At 36.3% G+C, this 21,024-nt stretch overlaps 1 protein-coding gene across 1 annotated transcript; it reads left to right on the top strand.

Annotated features, from left to right (window-relative positions):
- Window positions 1–4,208: 4,208 nt before the first annotated feature.
- On the top strand, window positions 4,209–5,235 carry LOC125846044 (F-box protein CPR1-like). Its single transcript, XM_049525532.1, has 2 exons — window positions 4,209–4,277; window positions 4,384–5,235. The coding sequence occupies exons 1-2, from the start codon at window positions 4,209–4,211 to the stop codon at window positions 5,233–5,235; spliced, it is 921 nt and encodes a 306-aa protein (XP_049381489.1).
- The last annotated feature ends 15,789 nt before the right edge of the window (window positions 5,236–21,024 follow it).

Raw genomic sequence — 21,024 nt, forward strand, 5'->3', positions numbered from 1 at the left:
CTAAGGGTAGTGTTGGTCATATTGAAGAGGATAAGAAGGAATTGGTTCGAGATATTCATATATTGGCCCGATTGGGTGTTCAAATAGTAGACTCTACCAAGGGTGGTGCAATGGTTCACAATCGTCCTTTGTGGCGGATGTGAAAGCCAAGCAAGGTCTGGATCCAATTTTGGTTGAATTGAGGGAAGCGGTGCTTAAAAGGGTCGTAGAGGCTTTCTCCAAGGGGGAGATGGAGTTCTTAGATATCAAGGTAGTGTGTGTTTTCCTAATGTGGATGAATTGAGGGAACAGATCTTGTCAGAAGCCCATAGTTCTCGATATTCTATTTTCCTGGGAGCCACCAAGATGTACCGTGACTTGTAGGAAATCTATTGGTGGAGTGGGATGAAGAAGGATATTGCAAAGTTTGTGGATAAATGTCCTAATCGTAAACAAGTGAAAGTTGAGCATCAGAAACCGAGAGGTTTGTCCCAAACCCATTCTTAGTAGTTATACCTATTTTGTGTACCCATTAGGCTAATGAGGGTTTGTCCAGGGTTTTACATAAACTTGTGTATAAAGTGTACTTTCTAGGCTTATGGGGTTCAGGTAGGTTTAGTTAGTTATACTTCTTTTCTGTTCTTAGTACAGTCACCTGCATCTCTTTCAAATTCCACTATTTTTACTTTGTTTTTTAATTCTAGCATTTCTTTTACTTTTCTTGCTTAATATGCCTATGAAGCCTACTGAGTAACCATTTTTTGGTATTCATGCTACACTCTGCATCTATTTCACGATACATGTCCGAGCATTAGTTATCAATGCAGAGATTCTAGCATGTTGCAACTTCAATTCAGAGGTAAGGGTGAGCACATGGCTTCCTTGACTTACCTAACTCTATCTATATTTTGTTGTCTTGTCTATTTATTTTTGAGATAAGCCTTGTATTTTGGGTCCACTTTTGGGACTTGTACTTTTTTAGTTTAGTAGCTCTGTACTCGTAACTTCCACTTTCTACGAAGCATCTTTATATATATATATATCTATATATATATATATATATATATATATATTATTATTATTATTATTATTATTATTATTATTATTAAAAGTGGAAAGCATCAAAGTGCAAAGTTGGATTACCATTTTGCCCCTACACTAAATTAAAATGTTGTAAATTATTTATATTAATTAATTATTAACTACTAAGCCAACACAAAAGTTAATTTTTTTATTCATTAGTTATGAGTTACAGCTTCTCCAATATTTTCAGTTTTCTAAGCATCAAGATATTTTCAGTTTTCTAAGCATCAATATATTTTAAGTTTTCTAAGACGTATATTTAATTAAACTAAATTTAATTGAATGGTACAACAGATAGCATGAAATTTCTTTAGTAAGGAATATGAATAGCTAACTTCAGTAAATCTATATATATTGTAATCTATTATCATTTCTTTACTTTGTATCCTCTCTGTGTAGTTCTTGATATTTCTTGTATTTGTTTTCTTGAATATAAATCTTTTTCTTGATTTGTTTTTTCTAATTATTAATTTTTACTTATTTTTCTTCTGTTTCAAATTTTTACCTTACGATTTTGAATTCTTCACTTCTCATTCATATCATCAGGTAGGTAATGGGTACGATGTTCGTTCTCACAAAAATATAATGTAATCTGTAGGAATATTGTGATATGTATGACATTTTTTTTAGTAGTATAAATGATATAGACTTTAAATTTATATAAAATTAGTATTCCTTTGAGTGGATACTCTTTTTGAAGATGGACACCCAGTATTTTTAAATAAGATATTTTAAATATTTCAACCATTTATATCAAGTTCCTTATTCGTGAGTATAGATTGATTATATTATATTCCATAATATGATTATATTTAAATAATTTAATTAACATTTTCCTGTCAAATTTACATATGAAATGACTCATAATCTTGAATCAAACAAAGAAAGTTGTACGTGCAATTGGATTTTTATATATCAATAAAATTTTCTAATGTCACTAATTATTAACTATCTCTATCACAAATAAACACTATTTTTCAAGTGTATTCCATGAAATTGACAATGACACATTATCCACCTTAAAGAAACATATGTTGATCAATATTTGTACAACATGAAATACGACTTTTATTCGGCAACAACTTCTTGATATGCATGTGTCTATAAAAAGGAGGAGGTTACAGTTTCTTACACAAGATACAAACATTAAGATGTGTGAAACACTTGCAAACATAACCAACGTTACTTATGTCACATATGAACTATTTGTTGTTGAAATATTAAAAAAATAAGGGAAGTGTTGTACCAAGTATAAGATATATTAGAACTATATAAGAAACATATCACATATACCAATTCAATTGATTGTGTATAACTACAAACAATTATACTTCTCTTTCAAAATTTAGTTACTCAATATTACTTGCAAGTTTTAGTAGCATCTATATCATTTATTTATTTTTTTGTACTAAATAACACAGGAAACACGTGCAACACACGTGCCTAGAGACTAGTGTATATATATATATATATATATAGTTTGCTTCCGCCTATTCCTCTATTTCTGCTTATTTCATTGCCACTTACACTTTATTTCTACCTTTATAGTCGTTACTTGTTGTTCTGAGTTACGGATTGACTTACTTACTACTAGGTAAGACTAGGTTCCATCATGACTCGAGAGATCGGGTCGTGACACCTTATCTACATAAATTACCAAAAATTAAGAATTACATCTCAGTACTAGTCTTTGTGAATTTCCATTTAAAAAAAAATTGATTTAGAAAGTGTAAGAATCTAAACTCCACTCTTAGTCAGGCAGTCCATAGCATAAGTTGTGCATCAATTATTAAGTCCACATATGTTTTTAATTTATTCATTATAATTAGATGATATCTGTAAAGAAATCTAGAGACCGAATATATGTAATGATTTTGTGATATATGTAAAGAAACCCAAAAGGATAATATGATAAAGATTTAAGGAAACAGAATATGAAACGGAGAATAAGAAAATAAACAGGTTCTCAACACTATATGAAAAGATAATCTAAAAAACTATGTACATATTTAATAGGTTGTTTTTACGTCAAAGTTTCCCATCTTGTGAAAGCAGGGAATATTATCGTCAAACTCTGTAGTTGTGTATAGTTCGCTGTGCTAGTAGTTTTTTTTTCTTGACCACTAACTCTATAGTTGTGAGTCAACTAGTGAGAATCTTGACGCCTTTTGTTATTTGCGTACAAGAAACTTATATATGTTTAATCACCTAGCAATGGCTTGACACCCAATTTTTTTAAAATCAAAACCAGAAGGGCCATGTTGGAGAAATGTGGTCCCAAAATTATAATTGCTATATGTTGCCACGTTATTCGGACATCTGGCCGAGTCCCATTTTACCCCATACAATCTATTATTCATCGAGAAATTAGTGATATTAAAATTTTGTGCAAAAGTAAATGTAGTTAATTAATTTATCCAACACATCTTGACGTATTTGGACAATATATTTTTGTTAAAGTTGAAGAAAAAACTGCTGCAAATTGAAGTTTGATAAGAATTAGTCGGATCATGTTTAAACATGATTTTTACCTGGAAAAAAAGTTAAGAATTTGTAAGTAAAATTATTTGCACTTGAAGTTCTCATCAAACAATTTTTAATTGTAATTTTGTATTTGCAAATTTTATAAAAACTTGTTTCAAAAGTACTGATTGGGAGAGAGGCGAGCGTGATAGGGCAGAATGAGTGAGATAGTCATGTATGCTAGATACATGTGAATCACACTAGATACACACTAAGATACATTTATCTGGTGTGATTCACATGTAAGCCAGATACGTAGGAGAGTGGCAAGCGAGATGAGAGAAATGTGCGGGAGTTGACTGAGATTTTTCTATGTATCCCAGATACATTCGAATCCACTTGGATGCAGAATATCTAGAATAAATTACACCTAATTTGGGCCTCATATATCCCGAGATACATGTATCTGGATGTATCTTGACACACCAAAATCTAGTAAGATTTATAAAATCTATGTAATTAACTTGTGAACTTACGAGATTTCTGTAAGTTCCCCCATTAAGTTATGATCCAAATATATCCCCCAACATATTTCAGCCCGAGTAACTTTTAAAGATAACATGAAAAGATAAATTTTGAAAAACTTGCTCAAGAAATTACCCTTAAAACCAAAATCCCCAAAAATGGCAATGAGCAGAAAGTTGCCTGATGAAATGATAGAAGAGATAGTCTCCCGGATGCCTGTAAAATCGGTAGGTCAATTTCGTTGCTTCCAAGTAGTGGTGCTCTTTTCTTTCAGACCCGAAATTCATAAAAGCTTACCTCAATTATAAATCCAACAAACATGAAAAATTTAAGCTTATTCTTATCTCTGATGTTTCTCAATCTCTTCACTCTCTTCATATTAACCCTAACCCCCAAAATGAAATTGATGCAATTTCAACCGAGCTTAGTTTTCAGGGAAAATGGAAGAAAATTGTTGGTTCATATAATGGCTTGGTATTGGTGTTGAATGAGGAAGATGTTGCATTTTTAATCAACCCCACAACCTTAGAATACCATAGAATTCCAAACTCTCCTCTGGCTCTTCCAAAGCGTGGTACCTCTACCGCGTATGCCCTTGGGTATGATTTTTCTAGTGATGATTATAAGGTTATTAATTTTTTTTGTTATAGAGGTGTACTTGAAGGTGACCTTTTCTGTACATTTGTGGATGTCTACTCCGCGAGAATGAGTTTTTGGAGGAGACTTGAGAGTATATCTCATAATGGTGCAATTCCTATTCACGGTTTTGGAGTTTTCCTAAATGGGGCATTGCATTGGCTGGCTGGTAAATATTATTGTTCTCCATCTGTAATTGTTGTTGTTAATCTAACTGATGAGGAATTATTCGAGGTGCCTATACCTACCATTACTACTACTTCTCTTTTGCACGTTTATGGAATTGTGGCTCTTAAAGGGTGTCTTTGTGTATTGGGTAATAGAATAAGTGAAAATGAAATTGATGTTTGGATGATGAAAAATTATGGGGTTGTGGAGTCGTGGACCAAATTTTGTGTTGTAAAAAACACTTCCCCTTTTTGTCCCACACCCGTGTGTTTAATGAGTGGCGATGACATCATATTAGCTGCGCCTGGGAAAGCGAAGTTTATTATCTACAATAAGAAAAACGAACAAGAGAGAGATGAATGTTTATGGAAAAACTTCTAAGTTTATAAGAATTAGAACTTTCATGGAGAGTCTTGTCTCTCCTATGATTGGCAGGGAAACTGAGGGTAGTGACTATATCGCTTAATACAGTATTCTGAGATGATGTCGTACTCAGTTATTGATTTCTTATTCATTTTGCATCGTATTTATTTGTTCCTTGTATTTGGTTCAATAGGAACCATAGAGTTTTATGAATGGTTTTTTTCCTCGTCGAGTTATATAAATAATAGTTTCCTTGTCCTATAGAGTTTTGTGATCGTAATTCTTCTGCCCTGTTTCTTGATGTTTTGACTCTTCTTTGAATCATGAGTTAATTAATCTCACAATGGACTGCCGTAATTATCTTATTTCTCAAAACACTGAAATAAAATTCTACCTGCTTGATTGTGTAATTCTCAAGGCGTATTGCTACAGATATGAATATCAATGTTGGCTGGCATTATCTATCTATTGTTTTCTAAAAGTGGGAAGATTCAAATTCAAATGTTCAAAAACCATATTAACTATTCTTAATTAATGCACAAAAATGTAAAAACAATTATCACAATATTTTGTTTGTTGAGTTTCTTTCCCTACCTCGAATAAGAAATGAAACGACAATATGTTACTATGTATTTTGTTTTTTTGTTGTAATTTAATGCACTATGTATGAGTTGTGAATGATCTGCCTTTTCATTTTTTGAATTAATTGATAAGTACCTTGAAGTGTTTATATTATTTCCATATATATCACACATAAGTGATTACTCAGCTGCAATTCTGATCAATTTGCTAAGTTCTGTTTTTATTTCCCCAACTATTCTTCAGTTCTAGAAAAAAAAACCTAGACTTTGTGCGGCTTCTCTGATTACTCCAAAACCTGCATCTTGCTGACAATAATGTTATATATGATCCAGTTTGTCTCTTAGCTAATCTAAAATGTTTGTGCTGAAATTCTACACTTTTAGCCAAATATGTTGCTTAGTTTTCATACTTATTCTTCTAAAGCTGCTATAGCCACGTATAGCCTACAGGGATTGCATACGCATCTATATGTTAAAGTGTAATGCCACATAATACCATTTGACATATGTTTTGTGCCTTGCTCAGAGATATACATTTGGTTCTATGGATAGTGTCAAAGAACATGAATTGATCACAGAGACCTTGATCTCAATATATTTTACTTCTTAATCTTTTATTTTACGGATACTATTTCAGATCACTATAATAGAAGGAGAGTTGTGGAAGTAAACTTGCATTTTGATTTTGTATACTGTCAGGAGAAAGGGCTTTTAAACATATTTGTAACTTTGTAATGTTTTAACGTATTGTGCTTAGTTATTTGTTTTTCTGGATTGAAAAATGGTACACATTCCCTATTTCATAGATAGTACACAGTCCACGCTTTCTTACAAACTGATCCTACCTAAACCTTTTTCAGCCAAATGAGCCTGATTGTAAGAAGCTTCCATAGAATTACAACTTCTAATCATAGACACTAACAATTTGTGCTACATATCCCTGTAACTTGCATTGAATATATTAAACATTATCTAGTTTATTAAGCTACACCTAGTTACATGTAGTGTTGTCAAAGGCTCGCTTTAAGAATGCTTAATCTGTAAAGCGACGCTCAAAATGTGATGAGCGCTTCACCTCACTTAATGTGCACTTTAGTGTCGTCATCAAGGTTCTAATGCAGATATATATTCCCTTGTCAATGATCCTATTTTGAATAGGCAATATCAAATAATTGATATTTCACTTTCCTGTAATTCTTTTTTAATTTTTTTATTCAAATATTTTTCATTCATTCTTGATAGCACTCAACCAATTTTGGAAATATTTCTTGGTGAACACCAATTAAATCCATTTTTTCAGAATTGGGTTCTCCTTCTACAGTTCATCTCTTAGTCTCTAATAATAGTTTAGGTTTTGATAGCTCTTGCAGTTGTCGTAGTTTATTGTGTCAAGCTTGTGTAAAGAGTAAAATTGATAAGTTTCCTTTCTCACTGTTGGATATTATGCTTGTGGTCCTTTAGATTTGATTTGTCATGATATTTGGGGTCCAGCCTTAGAAATCTCAAGTAATGGTTTTCGTTATTATTTTATATTTTTTTATATCACTTTAGCAAACACTCTTGGATATATATTATTGAGAATAAATCTAATGTTCTTGATATTTTTCATTAATTTCATTTATTAGCTATGAAAATTCTTCAGCTGTTCCATTAAACGATTTCAAGCATATTGGGGAGGTGGTTTAAAGCCTTGACTTCCTATGTGCACACACATGGAGTCACACAACGTGTTTCCTATCCATGACCACCTTAACAAAATGGGTGTGCAAAAAGAAAACATAGGCATGCCACTAAAACTGGCTGTGCACTGTTTCTTAACTCACATGTCAGTTCTAATTTTTGGACAAATGCATTTGAAATGGCTATTTTTCCAATTAATCTTTGCCCACTCCTCCATTAAATAATCAAATTCCATGTGTGAAATTTTGCTTGGTGAAAAGCATGGTTATAATCGACTACGTATTTTTGGTTCCTTGTGCTACCATTGGCTTCATCCTCGTTCCACTCACTGTGACTTTCTTGGTTGTACTTGCACTCAAAAAGGCTACAAGTGTTATTATCATTCGCCTAACAAATTTTTTTGTTTCATGTCATGTGTTATTTGATGAATAAGTGTTCCATTTTCAAGAAGTCGATGGTGTGTGCGCTGCATCCACTAAGCCTGACACAAACCTATTTCTTAATATAACTGCTCCTCATATGGGTCTAACTACACCCATTCATCCACCTATGTTGCACCCTCAACTACCATTAAGGCAAGAATGAACCTCAAGTCATCTGCCATCATCTCTACATTTTTCTCTTCCATCATCACATGCTTCTCTTGTTTCACTTGGTACTTTCTAACATGATACACAAGTTCAATACCTTTGCATTTTGGTTGTAAATGAATTTTCAAGACGAAGAAAAATCCAGATAGCTCCATTGAATGATATAAGTCTAGATTATTTGCCAAGGGTTTCCATTAATACCCTGTAATTGCCTTTGATGATACTCTTAGTCTTGTTGTCAGACCTACAACTGTTCGAGTATTGATTTCTACTGCCATGTCACAAGGATGGATTGTTAATCAACTTGATATATTTAGTGTGTTCTTGCATGGAAAGCTATATGAGGATGTATACATAGTTCAATCGCTACGTTTTGTTGACCCTAATCACCCTAATTATATATGCAAGCTAGAGAGGTCTATTTATGGCTTTAAATAGACTATTCGATTATGCATTAAAAATGTTTGGTTGATACCTTGTATGAGATTTGTTTCCAAGGCTCTAAAACAGATTCCTCACTCTTTGTTAGAATCACGGGTGTAGAAAATCTATTTTGTTTTATCTGTGTTGATGACATTATAGTCTTGGGCATGTCTATACATCTAGTTTCATCATTGCTTCAACACTTCAAAATTCCCTTCTCCTTGCGCAACTTGGGCAAGATTAATTACTCTTTGGGTATTGAAGTTACATAGAGATATAATTGATTGTTGTTACACCAGTCTAAATATACACATGATCTCTTGGAATATAGTAACATCAACTTGCAATGATATTTCTACTCCCCAGTGCCGGAGTAACAAGTAGCACCCTAGTGAAAATACTCAATTTCTTTACGAAAGCCTTTATCAAAGCTTTGTCGGCGGCTTACAATATCTCACTTTCTCTAGACTTGATATCTCTTTCGCCGTTAATAATGCTTGTTGGTTCATGCATAGTCCGATAGATAAATATTGGGCAACAGTTAAGCGCATCTTTTAACATATGAAATCAACTTCTTCTCATGGTATTTTCTTTTCAAACCATAAATCTCACCAATTACAAGGATATTGTGATGCCAATTTGGGAGGAAGTATAGATGATCAGAATTGTGCTATTGGTTTTGAAATTTTCTTATGTTCAGTGCTTGTTTCTTTGTGTTCTCGCAAACAACAATCTCTCTCGCTCTCTAATACTGAGGCCGAATATCTCTCTCTTGCTGCTTCCACCAATAAACTTCAATGGATTAGTCTATTGTTGAAAAAAATCAGTCTTTCTTCTTGTTCTATGTGTTTCTTGTGGTGTCATAATTTTAGCGAGACCTATCTTACCGCTTACCCAGTGTTTCACTCTCGCACCAAACATATGTAGATTTTAACTTTATTCGACATCTCTTCCTTGAAAAGGAACTTTGGGTTTAGTATATTTTGATTCATGACCAGCTTGCAGATATTCTTACAATATGATTAATGACTGTAATATTGGGCTTTACTTACAGAAAATACTGACTTAAAGAAGCTACAACTGGTTAGGCGATTGTTGGCTCATATGAATCCACATGGAGCAAGGGACTAGATCATTAACTGAGAACAACTTAGAACAAAAACAGAACAATCAACATAGCAGAAAGTAAAGGAATGAAAGATGTTAACGTAAAAATCATCTTACTAAAGGAAGGAAAAATCACGACCTACCAAGTACAATTTCACCAATATTTTCACTAAACACGAACCATATTTCAAATTACCAACTCATGCAATGTAGGAATTAAACTCCAAATCCCTCCCGCTGTAAACAATTGCTAACACTAGTCAACAACTCGAATCTAAAAGATAAGAGAAGACACAATACCTACACAAGCTTCATAGAGAAGAGTAGATTTACAATATTAGCACAAAATAAGACTCAAAAACAAGGAATGAAAAAAAAACTTCAATGATAAGAGCAGGTCCCTTGTGGTCTAGGTCTTCGTGATAAGAGAGCTAAGACAATGTATGCTTGAGACGAGCAATATTCTTCAATGTTCCAAAATCTAGGTTTTGATCTTTTTCTATTATTCGTATCAATGAGATAGGGACAAAGGGAAAAACCGTAACCTCTTCTTCTTAGTCGAGGTGTACAAGGACATTATTTTCTTGCTGTCACTCTGTCATACTGCTCTAACACTTCATAGACAAGGTGAACTTGATAATATGGTTGTTGACATCGGCAAATTTTTTTTATAGGTACTATGTCCCTTCATCAAGTTTGTCAATCATCAAAATCATCTTTTCAACATTATAACATTTTCCCCAGTTTGATGATCATGACAAACTATGCAATCATTTCAGCCACATCGTAACCAGACAAACACTTTCAACGTGACTTCCCTATGTCAGATAGATCCAGTTGGCTATCAGTAATTCCCCATGTCTCCAATATCCCTTTCTCTAATATTTTCTCCCTTTTGGAATCATAAAAAGGAATGAATAGTAAACCAAGCATAAGTGCAATAGCGCAACGCTAACTAGCGATCCTTTTCACCATCCCGCTCATTCTATATACTACCACAATCACACCATTCCCTATCACGGCCTCTCCAAGCCTCATCACGATCTCTATTCCAACCTTGGTTCCCACCCAGCCTTGGATAGTTCGGACAAAAACCTCCTCCTTGATTTGCCAGAAAATGCACTTCCTTATTATACAAAGCCTCAAAGTGTGGATCATTAGGGTTCACCCCACTAACTCCAACCGCATTCACAGCTTTAGAACCACTACCAATGACATGTTTTGATAGAAAATTCATTTGGGTCATTATTTTGGCCATGTTTGATCTTGTTCTTGGTACTTTTCAATTTGCTCTTTCGTCATCCTAAAATTCAAAGGAGACACTTGATCTTCCCTAGTGTACCAAGCACGGTTGGTCTTAGTCATTCCATCAAGGAGAGTAGATGTGATTTCAAAAGGTTGCTGCATAATTCCTCTTTGGACAAGTTGATCAGCCACACCTTTGTTGACTGAATCTAGACTTTGATAGAAATGTTGTAACAACACATTGTTTGGGAGTCAATGAGTTGGACATTGAAGTAGCAACTTCTGGAACCATAACCACGTTTCGTGAATTGGTTCATCATCCAATCTTTCGAAGCCCTGAATATTATCTCTCAATGTCATCATCCTCGAATAAGGGAAGCCCTGAATATTACCTCTCAATAATCACCTTCTTGCTTTGTCTTTACAACCTCAGACTTCTGTAACTTTGGGCGATCAAGATCGAGGTGTCGATCCATTCGGCGGTCCACTGAATGTCCATTTTCATTACCAAGTTGGCTTGTTCCCCAGGGCTGGCATGCTGGAACTTTAGGAGAGCTAAAGAGCCACTCAGCGGTTCGTCGAAGTGTCTTGGCGATCACTAGGATTGCCTTTCTTCCACTTCTTCAGCCTTTTTGCTCCTTTTTGCCCGGTAATGTCCTTGCTTTGTTCTTTTGCCTTCTTTACTACGAATCAAAATTTTAACATCAGGATAGAGCATAAATTAGGCATTGAGGACAATAAAAACATGAAAACAAAGCCCTAAATGAGTCCAAATCTAAGACTCATCAAGACCTCCAACTTAAAATTTTGCTTGTCCTCAAGTAAAACTCAAGATCACTCAGTTCAACAAGGATATCTACAAAAAGTGCTACTCAAGACTCAACATGAATGCACACAAGAGGGTCAAACTACTCATGCAATATTTAATTGTGCACTCTAATTATCAAACTGTGACTAACCATTATCAAATAGACTCAAGATCTCAATGCTTGCTTCAAATGCAAGTTCAAGCTCAACAAGAGTATTTGAATTCCCTCACAACAAAAACGATTCCATCTTCATACAAAGATCAACAATTTTTTCAGAATGTAGGAATCACAAACAACTCTCACCCTCTGAAAAGAAGACACATGCAAGATCTTTCTCATAAGCTTGCCCTTATTTTCCAATCAACACGATGTTAAACTCAATCAAGATCCCAAAGGTGTTTCAAGGTTCATATCGGGGATGAGGGTTAAGGTATGGTCATTTAGGCTTAGTGACTAGTACCTTCATAGAATATGGCCCGCACTTCATTCTTTCACCTTTTCTATCACACTTTCGATTCTCATTATTTCAATCAAACCTCATTGGATACCCCATTTCATTTTCTCATTGCTCACACTTTATTTCAACCATTTTTCTCTTTTTCTCTTTTCCTTTCTCTTTTCTTTTTCAATCTTTTTCTTCTTTTCATTTCTCTTTCTTCTTTTTTACATGAAGGGGTTCCATCTTTTTCAACAAGATCTTTCAAGGGTGGATTTCTCAAGTTTCTTGATTTTCCTTCTTTTTCACCACATCCCCAACTTAGACTTTTGTCCTAAGTTGGCTATTCAACGCAGCCAATGCTCCATGAAGATTATAGGTGGGACGGAAATGGTTATTTATGTTCAAGGTGCAGCCAAAGAAAAGGATAGGCACAAATGGTGACAAATTAGGTTCACACTCTCACAAGGTGGTCACAAAGAGATATAAAGGAAAAATTGGCTCACTCTCCACAAATTGCCTTAGATCATCTCTATCATTCGCTCACATTAGTCAATTGGACCAACGGGGTAAGTTCTAGGTATTATCAAGCATGCATTTTAAGGCAACTTCACCACACATAACATTTAACACAATCATCAAACAAGACTTTACCATTTTTTCTAGCGTGCAACGATCATCACAAGAGTTTCATTCAACAACTGGCATAGTCGCAATGAGATGCTACGAGTTCACATATGACTTATGCAACTCAATTCACCTTTTCGGATTTGCACACATGTCGTTCAGACAAGAAATTGTCGGATGTTACAGTACCGATCACAATCCACACTAAAAAATACAGGGGAACAACCACATTCACACACATTAAGAGGTGGCAAATTTTTAAAACGGGTCAAAACTAAATTCACATTAAAAACAATGGATGGTAGCCACAATTACATTTAAGAACAACAGATCAAAAACACACATATATATTAACACAAGATCATAATCAACATTCACAAAATAAAAACACCAAATATTCACAAAACAACCAAATAGAGGTAGGTATGGAAATACCTCACCACACCAAACTAATCTAGCAATTGTCCTCAAATGTGCAAAAATAGTAAAATAGTCTGAAAAAACAAAAGTCAAAAGGGTCATCCTGTTAGGCTAAGCCTGGGTGAAGTCTGCATGTCAGTGACTCTATCTGTCGGGGCATCACTACCCGGCTCATCAGCATCCTTGGCTCCACCGGAGTCTACCATCGACGTCTCTCTGAGTGATGCCTGAACCACTGTCTGAAAAATGGACTGTCACGACCCAAGCCTAGGGCATAGACGTGACCGACGAATGGGGAACCCGAAGGAACCCCAAACAAGCCTCATAGCGTATCATTACACATCCTTGGTCGCGGAAGCAATTAAAATGACCATAAGCGATAAGCATAATCAAGGGGAAATCGGGAGTAAGGGAGCAAGAAAAAAAAAGGAAATGATACATAAATACCATAGATGAGTCAAGCTCAAGCATAATACACAACTTGTCTAACACTACCTCTAAACATGGGTACTTAGCGGGGGCCAAGACAAACTCCCGGGCTCACCCTCATAGTCAAAACATAACTAAAAAGGAAAAGTCTTATACATAACAAAAGATCATAAGCAACGTCCCCGGAATGGAGGACTCACCAATAACCTCTATAGAAAATCGTATTAGCCACGCGGAGGAGGATGGTCAAGCGGTGCTCCGGTCCCTACATGGTGACATCATGTAGGCATAGAGTATGCATTAGTACGTTTGAATGTACTAAGTATATGGGATGAAATGCAATGCTACAATAGATGGACATCATAGGAAAAATGCATAATCATACCCGATAGATAGCATATTAAAGAAATGATATGTATAATGATGCTTACATAAAAATCATATTTAGTGGGACGTAGTACATGTGTGGCGAGTGACCATCAATATANAGGAGAAGGAGAAGTAGAATGATCGTAGGTACATATAAGCTCACTAACCTGAGGAGTAAGTATTGCCTCAGTCAGCTATGTATCAACATCAACTACCGAGACGTATCCACCAGTGCAGCTCTCGTTCGATGGACCTCATCTCTCATGTACTTGGTCTTGATCCGTCAGATGTCAGTAGAAGAGGTAGGGGTCACCTCCACATCTGTCTTCTCGTTAATAAGGATACGGGCCCATCGGCATAGCTCGATGATCAGTATCGGAAAGGGAAAAAAGGTCTGACTCTACTTGGCCCTCATGGCCATCTCTTGCTCAATGAGCAGACTCAAGTTAAGTTCTCCCGATTTATGATATAGCTCAAATATGCTGCCTTCAGATGTCAGAGGATTGACTCGTTCTGCGAAGGCATAATGGTGCTGCTAATAAACCCGAACCAGTATCTGACAGCCACGTTCAGGTACTTCTTCTCAATCGGCACACCGACCTCAATCCATCTCGGGGTCATATCGGAGATCAGAGGTGCTAGCCAACCCTTCAAATCATCGAGGATCTTCTTCTGGACTTTGTCAACATAATAGTGCATGAAGTTTCGTGAACATCCGAGTATCACATTAATATCTAAGCTACTACACTTTACCTTTCGGCCTTGCACCATCACATTTTTTACCGGTTTAAACGCGCTGACCTTCTTTTTTCCCTTTTGTTACCAGCTCCCCATATACTAAGGAGAACTCCCCGACCCAAGTGGGAATTTTAGGGATTCAGGGTTTCGTGAATATTTAAAACTGGTGGAATTTCAAGGTGCTCCACACTTCTAGGTACCGGTCTACCAAGCCATCTATAGACAACCACTTTTCCTCTAGAATGGACCTTAAACTGTCGGCCTTTAATCTATTGAGTGACCAGGGTGGAGGAACCTGAGTGGGAGAGGCAGCCTGCACGACTGTCTGAACTGGAGGTGGAGGAGGCGTCGGAGGCACCAGGATTCGAGATGTATTATTTATTGCTTTGGAGTGTAGCTCTGCGCTCCTAGTACGTAGGAGTTGGTCATCTTCTGGCTCAGAAATGGATGTCGAAGTACTGTACTTAGATTGGCCCTCACTCTCAGAGGTCATGAGGTGCATGGCATAGATGTCCTCACTATCCAAACTCTCAACTGGGGTGCCCACCACATGCCCTTTTCCTTTTCCTTTTACCCCAGTCGAAAGAAGTTTTGCCAGTGCGTTTCGGGAGGCTGCAATGTCCTCATCTATCACAATACCTCTTGCTCACTTTTGGGGTAGTTGATTTGTGCCAGCAATCTTTGTTCTAGCCATTTCTGCAAAACAAAACTACACACGTTAGATGCAATTCAAACATAAAAACACAAAGTTATAAAACTATGCAGAAAAACTCGCCTAACCGTTCGGTGGGTTGCTGAACCCAATCGGCGAGCCAAGTCATGCTCGCTGAAAGTTCCCGAATAAAATCATTCTAATGTAAGCACAAGTCAGTGAATTTCAAGGCCTTTCGACGGATCGCCGACACCATTCGGCAAACTAGAACTAGTTCGCCGAAAGTTACAAAATAATTTCAGGGATTCGGGGCGTAGAAGGGCGATCAGAAGGGACGTTCGACGAGTCCCTGAGTTAACTCGGTGAGCTCAGGCGTATCGTCAAAAGTTACAGAACTTAGACCTCAATCATAGAGTAAAAGGTAATCAAAGGGTCTTTAGACGAACCAATGAACCACTTGGTGAGCTCGACCCATCTCGCCGAATAGTCCAACTAGCCAAATCTTCACCCCGACCTTCAAAATCTAACCTGCATCTCATGAAAATAAAATAAAACCATTATTTTACCCAATTAGGCTCGGACCCATACTACCCATGTCCTCGGGGTACTCAGACTTCCCCCGATTTGGCCAAAATTGGCCAATTGAGGTCTTTTGCCCTTAAGAATGACGTCAACCACTCTATCATTTGGCAAAATCCGACAATCGACACAATTTGGAGTTACTCAGACTTCACCCAAACTAGACCCAAAATGGATTCAACACAACCCACACAAGGATTTCATGATTTAAGGCCTATTAGCATCATTCGACATGAAATACAGACATGCATCAACAACAAACTTTCATCAAGTTACAGTTGTGCAATGAGAACAACTACACAATGATCATACAATCGATTTATTAAAATCTAAAGACAGGGTTCGAATAACCAACCTAAGACGCTGAGAAGATTTGTAAAGCTAGGCTAGCAACGTGTCCAATAATCCACCCCGAGTTAACCATCCTAAATAAAAAAATTAACTAGTACAAAAGTAAGGAAATGTGCGGTTGTGAAAGTTTGGAAGTTGAAAAGTCTGAAATGAGGGAGATTTTGAATTTAAAAATGGTTTGGCCCTTTTGACTCTTGAGATCGCGCGCCATCGACGACCAACACTTACGTCGCTGACCCACTCGGCGATGCTCCAAATGGTACTTTAGCGCACCGAGTTTTACAAAACCTCCAGCAAAATAGGTGGTTCAAACGGCGATCCAAGTCGGGCTCACCGACTGGATATTTGGCTTGCCTACTGCTCTATTTCCCAAAATTTCAAAATTTTCAGCTTAAACATTCAAAACTCGTTATTCAAAAGCAATATTAAAGACATCAAAATTTGGGTTGCCTCCCAAGAAGCGCCTTATTTAACCTCGTGGCACGACAAAGATACCCATTCAAGGTTCATTCTTGGGATTGGCCATTATGTCACCCAACAACCCTCCTTTTGGCCTTGGATTCAAATGAGTCAAGATTTGACCCATTTGTTTCTCCAACTGTTTAATGGATGCCGAGTGAGAAGTAACCGTCTGATTTTGAGTTGAGACGTCATCTTTCAATTCTTTCAAAACATTGTCCAACCCTTCCACTTTGGTGAGAATGCGTGAAAGCATATCTTTCGTACAAAAACTCTCCGGGTCAACCCATGGCTCTTTTGGTTTTTGACACTCATGAAGAGGTACACATCTCTTCTTGTCCCCATCTCTCTCCTTCCAATTGGTTCCACGATCACACCATTCCCTATCACAGTCTCTCCAATCATCATCACACTCTCTATTCCAACCTTGATTCCCTCCTCACCTTCGATAGTTCAAACGGAAACCACCACTTTGATTTGCAAGGAAACTCACTTCCTCATTATATAAAGCCTCAAAGTGTGCATCATCGGGGTTTACCCCACTAACACCGACATCACTAACAGCCTGAGACCCACTACCCATAACATGTTTTGACGACAAATCCATTTGGGTCATCATCTTGGCCATTGGTATTTTCCAATTTGTTCCTTCGTTGTCATCCTAAATGTCAAAGAAGACACATGATCTTCTCTTTTGTACCAAGCCTAATTTATCTTGGTCATGCCATCAAGCAAAGTAGATGCAATCTCAAAAGGCTGCTGCATGATGCCTCCACGAACAAGTTGGTCAACCACACCTTTGTTAGCTGAGTCTAGACTCTGATAGAAGTGTTGTAGCAAGACATTGTTAGGAAGTCCATGAGTCGGACATTGGAGCAACAACTTCTGGAATTATTGCCAAGTTTCATGAATTGGCTCATTGTCCAAGCGTTTAAAGCCTTAGATATTGTCTCTTAATGACATCCTCTTCGAGGAAGGAAATAATATAATGTAGAACAACTTAGTAAGTTTATCCCAAGTGGTGATTGAGTCCCTAGGTAAGTCAGCTAACCACTTGGTAGCCTCTCCCATCAGAGAAAAAGGGAAAAATTGGAGTCGAACTGACTCTTGGGATATATTCTTAAACGAGAAGGGACCACAAACGTCCACAAAATTTCTAATATGGTTATGGGGATCCTCTTGAGCCAAGCCTCCAAATAACCCTTTCATTTGCAAGAGCTGCAACATCATGCTTGTTACGTGGAACACTGCATTTCCCACGACAGAAGGCAATCAGATAGGACCTACACCACCCAAATGTACTTCATCCACAAGTACGTTATTAACATCGTTCAATTTCTTGATGTCGTCATTTTGGCCCAGCTAGTTGGCGTTGCTTCCGTTGACACTCATTTCTTCACCTAATCAAAGGCAACAAACAACACACAAAAGGTAAGTAGGTTCAACTACAATACATTAGGATCATAAACAAACTTCAACAACAGAATTCAATAACACATTTCCCTGACAGCGGCGCCATTTTTTATAACGCTCAACTACACCTCATCCAATTCTAGGTGTAGGCGATCGTAATCTAGTATGAACCCAACAAGAGTTGGGGTCGAACCCACAGGGAGTGGTACGATATGGAATTAAGTTGATAAGTAAAGATTGTATTCTAATTGGTTGTATGAGTAAACATTATCGAATAAATGTGATGTAAATTAAGGGGGTCATAATAAATGTTGGATGTGGGACTTAAGAGTGTCAATTATCAACTACAACAATTACGAAAACAGGGGAGTAGATAAGTAGAAAAGGATTCTCGGGGACGTGATCGATTAAATGCTAATTTCACTATATGGGTAATTATAGTTTAACAACAATTGCTGAATCTCAGTGGGTAGGCTAGACTATTGGCAATAGCTTTCTGTCGAACAACTATTCTGATTCAAGCATGTTCTCTCGAGCCTCGACAAGCATATCAGTATAAACAACCTAATACCTCAATTTATCCACTTTCTAGAGCTAGATAGGTAGGATCGAATTAAGAATCACTCTCTTGAGCTAAACCCACAACAACCTAATCACTACAATCATCAATCAATAACCTTAGTTCTAGAACCTCTTTCTCAAGCAAGCACAAAACACTATGTTAGAATTGCATTTGCAACTACAATTCATAATTTAAAATACAGCTATCAATCAAACCCACTTTAAAACATCATTTAAATCATTAAACATCAATACCCATAACCTAATTAGAGCAAATAATCACATGATCTTACCTCCATGAATGGGGGTTTTAGACGCACATCATAAAAAGGAAGAAACAATTACCAATTATGTTATCCATGAACTGGATAATGATTCCCAAGCCTTTACAATGCTTCAAATCAACTGAAACTGAAAACCCACTTAAAAATTCTACATACAAAACCCAAAAAATAGTCTTAGTCTTATTGGTTCAAAAACCCCAAAGTAAGGATCTGTAGGAACTTCCCAAAAAAAATCACAGACTCCTCAAAATCCTTTTCAAAATTCTATTTATATGCTTCTAAATTTTTGCCTTCATGATAAAATGGCAAAGTAAGTCGAATGTCGCCGAGGTCGGCCACACACCAATAATCACCATCCATCGCCTTCTCTCCTTGTCTCTTCAACCTCAGACTTCTGTAACTTTGGGAGATCAAGATCGAGGTCGCCGATCTATTCGGCGGTCCATCGAATGTCCATTTTCATCGCCAAGTTGGCTTGTTCCCCAAGGCTGGCATGTTAAAACTTTAGGCGAGCTAAAGAGAAACTCGGCGGTTCGTCGAGTGGTCTTGGCAATCACCACGATTGCCTTTCTTCCACTTCTTCAGCTTATTCGCTTCTTTTTTCTCGGTAATGCCCTTGCTTTGTTCTCAGGCCTTCTTTACTACAAATCAACATTTTAACATCAGTATAGAGCGTAAAATAGGTATTAAGGACAATAAAAACATGAAAACAAAGCCCTAAATGAGTAAAAATCTCAGACTCATCAGTGGACTTAATAATTGACGCATAACTTTTGTTATGGACTGCCTGACCAAGAGTGGAGTTGTAATTCTTAAATTTTCCAAATCAATCTTTTTGATGTGGAAATTCAATAAGACTAGTACTGAGATGTAATTCTTAAATTTTCAGAATTCATGTTGATAAGGAGTGTGAAAAAACATATATTACAAAAACAGAGGGATGACATTCACCTGAAACTATTACTTCCCTATCATATCAATCAATTTAATTTTCTTACTTTCTTTTGTTTAAAAGATAATGGTTAAAGACATATTTGTATTATTATTTTTCACGAGTTTCACACTTTAACTATCAATTGCTTCCTTTTTTTTACCTTAGCTATCACCCTACACCTTTTTACTTGAACTATCACAATCTATGTTCTAAAACACTCGTAGTTGAGTAGATGGTAACAATTTAGATAGGAAAAAGACAACATTTAATACCCTTAATTATTCATTTTGATTTAATTAAGGGTAACATCCCGGGGTTTCTAAGAACTCTCTTTCTCTCTCTCAATACAGAGAAAGGTAGAAGCACAATATTTTCGTAGGTTTTTAATTTTTTATCACTTCTTTCTTTAATCTGTGAAGATATTTTATTCATGATTTCTTTAAGCACAATGTTTACAAGAAGGTTATAGTTTGACATTCGTATGCTTATAAGCATTTTCAATTATTGAGTTGTGTAATGACCCATTAGGTCATTCTGAGAACTAGTCCTCTCTCATTCCTAAAAGACCCTTTCCGAAAATTTTAAATGAGAATTTTGAATTATTTGTTTAATTATGATTATTCAATTAATGAATAATTTTAGCTAATTAACTGAATTAGTGGTTAATGGGCCATGTTAATAAATATTTTAAAGCCCTACATCATGTGACCGGTGTACAAGAATTAAATTAAGTGGGAAGGGTTTAACATATTAAAGGATAGCATCAAAAGTGTCGGGGCAAAGAAGGACACAAAAGTTTACGAAGCAGTTTCACATCAAAAGCTTCAAAGGAAATCCTTAATAAGTCCTGGTTTGATTTTTTTAAGTTGCTATATTCCTAGTATTAATTATTATATTGGTAGTAATGGGAGGATGAAATTTTATTAATTTACCTGGACCAATTACAGTGTTATATTTGGGTGTCATTAGGTTGCATTGAATTAATGGATAAATCATGATGAAGTAATGATGACCAAACAATAAGGTTAGCCAATTATTGGGAATTAACGTTGATGAGTGAAAACTTTTGGTGTTGTACAGTGGATATGTTAATTCTAGTTCTTATTTTGTTTCAGGATCA

Source organism: Solanum stenotomum, chromosome 1 (assembly GCF_019186545.1).
Source record: "Solanum stenotomum isolate F172 chromosome 1, ASM1918654v1, whole genome shotgun sequence".
In the NCBI taxonomy this organism is placed as follows: Eukaryota; Viridiplantae; Streptophyta; class Magnoliopsida; order Solanales; family Solanaceae; genus Solanum; species Solanum stenotomum.